Below are 6552 nucleotides of genomic sequence, written 5' to 3'. Positions count from 1 at the left end.
TAGCTATCAAAAGGTCAGGGGAAAGAGGAAATTCTAGCTATACAGTCTGTTTATACAGCAGCCTGGTACCTGAGGCCAGCCCAACATTCAAGGGGTGGTGATGTTTGGAGCTATGTTGTGTGTTGAGGAATAGGAAGTAGGCGCCTGGAATTGATAGTTGGGTTAGGTGCACTACAAAGAGCAGGCCGCTGCGTTGTGGCACCAGCTCCAACCTGTGGAACTAATTGCTACAAACTCAAATAAGACATATAGCCAGAGATCCCCCAAGTAGTTGGCTGCAGGCACAACGTTTTCCCCAACCTGAAATACTGGATCCTCTCCTGACTACAACTCTAAATAGTGGAGGAAACACAGCTGGGGGAGCAACACAAACACCCAATAACTGTCATTTCATGCAGGAAACAAGGGATTTCACCCCCTCAAAGCCAAATATCCCCAGAGCTTTGCTCCCTGTGGCTGGCCAGCGGAAACCCACTTTTCAGTAGCTGGCATCTGACCAGCAGTGGGATCAGGGGTAAATATCTGTTTCCCAGAGCCAGATGGCTGATTCAGCATCCGGCCTCCCTCTTAGCTTTGCCCAGCTCCCCTCGGATCAGCAAAACAGACTAACTGAGGCAGAGGCAGACATCCCAAAACTAAAACATGTGATTACTGAACAAAGGGGGCAGGCAGAGGAGACACAGCAATTCCATGGGTCCCACCAGCACCAACCTTGACCTTGCCGGAAGGAAACTCCGCACTGTGCACAACTGAGAGAAAAGTCTTCTTTTCTGCAAAGTCACTCTTGGAGGGGGGGGGACACAGAGAGGGGAGAGTGAACTAGAACACACTGATCCTTTGCTCAAGTACTTCAGCTCCAGTACATGGTGCCCTCGGGTCACCAGTGACTTTGCCTGACGTCTCTTTATTGCTGCTCTCTCTGGGAAGGTGTAGGCCCAAACCCCAGCCTCTCAGGCCCAAAGGTGACAGAGAAACATTCAGAGGGAGATGTAATGCCTCTGGCTACTAGATACTGAGGCCAAATGGGCTGGGCTGTAGCCACCATGGCCTGTTTGCAAGCTTCTCAGGGGCATCTGGATGGCCAAGGTTTACATATAGAGGACTGGTCCACTAAATCAAGGGTGGGCAATCTGGGAAAATGGGGAGGGGGGGCTCAATCTAATTTCAAAAGCCCTCTGCAAATGACCCATTGTGAACTCCTGCATGGGCTATCTAACCCTCCCTCAGCAGACCGCTGATTGGGGTGGGAGTAGATGGAAAGAGGTGAAAGAGAAAGAGATGGCCCCATCCACATTTCACTCTGGTCCTGCCCACCACTGACATGCAGTCCCCAACGGATTACCCCTGAGGGAACGTGGCCCTGGCAGAACAAAAGTTATCTCCCCCCTGCACTAAATGGATATTTAGCCTGATTTAGAAAGGCCATTTTTACGTTATTACTTATGCCCATGATTCCCTCAAAATGCCACTGACCTGAGGCAGGAAAAGCATTTGAGAGGGATCCCTTGTATGTCTCCATCCCCAATACAGAAGCAAGTCACCTCACGGAATCTCTTCCAAGGCAGACCTTATCCTTTTCCTTACCGCAGAGCAGCTGGGAGAAAGGCGCGCAGCAAAGCTTTTGTGGGCTAGAACTCTTTTGGGAATAGAGAGCGTATTTCAGGGATTCATGAACAACTCTATGGTTGTTGGGATCTGTAACTTGGCAGTCCTAAACCAAGGTAGCAAAATGCAGAGCACACATCTGCTTAATTTACTGTGATGATGGGCAAATGTTTTAGCAGGTCTGCCATAAGGTAAGGTGAAAGTAGGAGTAGTACCACTGTTTTGGAGCAGTGAAGCAGGGATGGGCAAAAATGAAGTCTACACCCCTTATGTCATTACCAGAATGATAATGTCATCATTGGGGTGCCATTTGCCAATCTTCTGTGTACACTCCCCCCGCCCCCTGCACAATACAGCTACCTACTAAATAAACCAAGCAGAGAAAGAGGTAGATTTCATTTCATATGCATGATTAAGAGTTAAGTCAACACTTTTATTTTTGAAAAAAGTCAAAGTCCCTTTTTAAATAACCAACCAAATGTCACAAGATAGTGAGCAAGCTCTTGAGTCCACTAGAACTCTTCATCAGATTGGATATCTTAAACGAAGGAGCAGATGGAGAGGTTAAAGAAGCTGGTGAGGTACTGAGGCCAAAATGTCAGCCTCAGCCAAAAATTGTTGGGCTGAAGGGTTGCCAGGAACAGCACACCTGCACTTCAGAAGTTACCACTACTCCACTGCCCCATAAGCAGTCTACTCCTGTCCCTCAATGCACCAGTGCTTGGTCTCTGGCCTATTGGACTGGTAAGCAGTACAGGAGAGGTAGGCAGGGCATGTGTAAGCCTGACTCTGTGCCATAACCAGGCCCACCAGCCCTTTGTCACAAATGTCTGGCTGCCTGTGCCACTCATGCCACAGATTTACCACTTTAGCAGGAGCTTTTTCAGCACAAAACCAGCAGCGATATTATCCCGCTCATCAGCCTCAACCTGTTGCCACAGGCCCCAGAACCCCAGCCTGCACGCCAACACCTCTCTCCACCTCCCCAAACAGCCCTCTAGCAGACGAGTCCTCACTTCCTGCATGTAAGTGGGTCAGCATGGGAGAGAAGCTGCTGGAAGGCCCGCCGGAAGTCCCGGTTGAAGACGGTGTAGATGATGGGGTTGAAGCTGCTGTTGCAGTAGCCAATCCAGAAGAAGAACTTGAAGAGAGGCTTGGAGATGCAGCAGCCTTCCCCGAGCACGGACTCCAGGCTGTACGTGAAGAAGAACGGGAACCAGCAGAGCACGAAAGCCCCAATGATGAAAGCCAGGACAAAGGTGAACCGGCGTTCTCTTGCCTGCACCAGACGGTTGGTGGAGACGGACATGTCCCTGCTCCTGCGCTGCTGCCGGCTAGAGGGAACTGACCAGGAAAGCCTGGGGGTCCTCTGTGACCTAGCACTGTTGCCAATCTCTTCTGCCCTCCACTGCCGAGAGAGCCGGGGCAAGCTAGGCTGGGGGTGGGGAAGCTGGCCGTGCTCCGAGCCTGCATTTTGCGCTTCCCCAGGGTGCTGGGTGCTCACTCTGCGGGCATCGCACTTTGCTGCAGTGATAAGGTTGGGGTAGGAGACACGTCTCGCAGCAATGACCACCGAGTTCCTGTGCCTGGCCACGTGGTAGATCCGGCAGTAGACAGCGACCATGATGAGGCAGGGGGCATAGAAGGAGGCAGTGCAAGAGGCCAGCACATACCAGGTGTCGTCGTGCAGCAAGCACAGCTGGTCCTGGTGCGTTGACTTGAAAAGCGGTGGCAAGGACACCAAGGCAGAAATGGCCCAAACAGCCCCAATCATGCACTTGACCCTCCGGGGACTCCTTTTGAGGTTGTACCGGGCAGCGCGGGTGACGGCCCAGTACCGATCCAGGCTGATGGCGCAGAGGTGCATGATGGAGGCGGTGCAGAAGAGCACGTCCAGCGACAGGTAGAGGCTGCACCAAAAGCCGCCAAAGCACCAGTAGCCCATGACTTCATTGGCCAAGGAAAAGGGGATGACAAGGGTGGCCACCAGGATGTCTGCCACAGCCAGAGACACCAGGAAGAGGTTCTGCGGGGCCCGGAGGGCCCGGCTGGTGTACACAGCCAGCACTACCAACACATTCCCCAGTAGGGTCACAAGTGCCATGACCAGCACGGCCACCAGGATGAGTGCCATGCCAAGAGGCGAGTGCGGGAGCTCAGCGGGTGCCTGGTCACTCTGATTGCCAGATCCATTTTGCTGTGGCTCCATACCATGCATCCCCAGACCAGGCCATGGGGGTGCCCAAAGCTACCTGTGCAAGGTTCACAGGCTCCCAAGTCTCACCCAGGCCTACTCACAAGGCTCTGTTTCATGGTCACAGGTCCAGAAAAGGACGGGCCCAGCAGCCTTCCTCTCACCTGGCACCATCCTACCTTGTGGGGCTCAACAGCACAGCAGTGGGAAGGCCCAACAGATCCTGGCGCAGCACATCAGACACTAAAGCAAAACGACAAGTTCCAGTGAGGCATGGTAGATCTCAAAGTGTGATGTCCCATGGAACACTATAGTGGATTTCAGCGCAGTTCAGGGCAGATAGGTGAATCTAGTGCCCCCAGGCAGCAGATCTAGAAGATGCACAGTTCCCTCAGAGAACAGTCCACAGATGGCCTCAGTCCCTTGGCTTCCACTTGATACTAAGCATGTCCAAGGCAAAGCGGTGGGTACGTGCAGAGTACACCCCTTTCTTCTTGCCTGCTGATTCTTCCCTCTCCCTGCAGTGGTGTGAAGCCCGGCAGAGCTGCTCCAGCTCTGAGCCTCTTTGCATCCGGCCTCTGAGCAGATCCCTTGGGGGGAGGGAAGGGAGGGGCAGGCAGTGCTGGCTGGCTGGCCTACAGGCGCCCAGCCAGCTCCAGCTGGTGGGAGAGGCTGCTTGCTGCCAACACTAAGAGCCCAGGAGGGGGAGCGTGCCTCCCTCACCCAGGCTCAGAGCACCTGGCAGGCGTGCACACACACAAGGAGGAAAGGGCTGGGGAAGGGCTGTGCCTAGCCGCCTACAACCCAGATCCTAAACTTTTTAAACTCAGGCATATATCCAGCTAATCTGGTGTGACTTACCTCTGAGTCTACTGACTGAGAGAGGGTCCCAGCTTTTTCCATGAGCCACCAGAGGGGAAGTTCCTTGTAGAGGTTCCACCAGTGATAGTGGACAACCATCCAGTAAAGCTCTCACCTGTGCCAGGGCAGATGACGTTTCTCTTGCTTCTTTACTGTCCCAATACAGCCTTCCCAATCTTGGTGGCTTCTGGCTGCTGTTGAACGACAACTCCCCAACAAACCCCAGCCAGCATGGGCAATGGTCAAGGAAGAAGGGAGTTGTAGTTCCCTACCCCAGATGTTGTTGAACTCCAACTCCCATCAGTCCCAGCCAGCTTGGCCAGTGGTCAGGGATGATAGCTGGAGAAAAGTCCCAAGTGATGTCTATTTTTAACAAGATAACAAGGACCAGGTTTGCAGAGGCTTGGGAACTGTAAGTTATGGGAGCAGGTGACAAACAGGCAAGAATGGAAAGAAATATGGAATTTACAAAGAAAGTAGTGGTTGTGTAACAATGGTGAATTGTGAAAAAGAGGATTTGGGATAGCTGGGAATGGAGCAGATGACATTATAATAAAGCCTAAGCAAATGTAAGAAAGGATAAAATAAAGGATATAATGCCTCCATCACAGGTGTATGATTGGCTTATTTTTTAGAAATGTATGTGTATAGTGTGAATATGTTATTGAACACGGTGAATATATTACTGTACACAGAGATTTAATAGCTCTTCACACACCACTGTCTTTTCTTTTAGAAGGCAAACTAACCCTTATATCCAGCACTGGAAACCAACCCTGAACCTGCAGTTAGTGTGTCTCTCCATTTGTGGCTGCGGTTACTCAGTAATGAGAAAAAGGAACTCCGAACATGCTCAGATGCACCATTTTAATTAGTCTACCACATATTCCTATGTTTACCTATGAAATGGTTCATTAAAAGGCTCCAGGTGCAGAGGTTCCTGATGATCAGGTTGAAATCTTTCTCACCTAAATTCTGCTGGAACTCCATTGTTCTTCCAAGCCAATGCTCTTCCATCTTTATAAAGAAAGACAGGGACCTGAAACGGCTCAGTTCTTTCTCACTGGGTGGCCAGAAGCCCACCTGGGCTCTTCTGGGAGTCACGCCATGAATCCCAAGTCTTTTTGCCTGCTCAATGAGGAGGTAAAACTCCGTTCCAAGCTCTGTTCAGCTCAGCAGTGCCATCCAGTGGCCATGTCTGTTCCTGGTTCCCAAAAGATGCAGTCTGGGGCATTGTAAACTATGCACGATCAGCCCCAAATAAGGGATTTTTAAGTTAAAACTTAAAATATGACACACATAAACACACAGGTAAGCATTTTAAAGAGCTGTCTGCCAAGAGTCTGAGCAATTTATAGCAACTGTTCCATGCAAGGCAGAAGATCTCATGGAATTATTCATACTCTGCATTAAATATTGATTTTCCCAGAACTGCGCCACAAGCAATTAATAATACTGGCATGGATCCTAAGGTAAGGAAGCTCATGGAAGGAAACTTTCATGCCCTCTTTCTGCATCTTCCTGAAAAACTGCTTGGAAAATCTGGGAACCTCTTGAACATTATGGGCTGGGGTGCAGGTGGAACTGCTGAGAAATGGAGGCACTGCCCAGACTCAGATCCTATGATAAATTAAACAAGGAAATTCAAAGAAGCAATGTTTCCCACCACCACTATGCCTTAGCCAGCACTATTTTCCTAGAAAAAGCTGTGCCTAAACTCACCATGAACACATCCCTTGTTTTCTTATAATGGTAATGGCGCCCACCTGAGAGGTGCCAGAACTAAGTTCTGGCAAGTTCCAGCTGCAAAAAGCCCCGGTCTTAGCCCATACTGACCAAGGAGGGACCCTTGCCCTTCAAAAGCGGTTACATGGGTGAGAAGGGGATGGGAA

General features: G+C 50.7%; 1 protein-coding gene across 1 annotated transcript; it reads right to left on the bottom strand.

Moving 5' to 3' along the window:
* Positions 1–2017: 2017 nt before the first annotated feature.
* On the bottom strand, positions 2018–4382 carry LOC310757953 (alpha-2Da adrenergic receptor-like). The gene has a single exon (XM_083603696.1). It carries the CDS (start codon positions 3821–3823, stop codon positions 2618–2620), a length of 1206 nt encoding a protein of 401 aa, XP_083459822.1. The 5' UTR covers positions 3824–4382; the 3' UTR covers positions 2018–2617.
* Positions 4383–6552: the final 2170 nt, after the last annotated feature.

This window comes from Podarcis filfolensis (assembly GCF_964270895.1).
Source record: "Podarcis filfolensis genome assembly, chromosome: 2".
NCBI classification, from domain to species: Eukaryota; Metazoa; Chordata; class Lepidosauria; order Squamata; family Lacertidae; genus Podarcis; species Podarcis filfolensis.
This window is presented reverse-complemented; position numbering and strand designations above follow the sequence as displayed.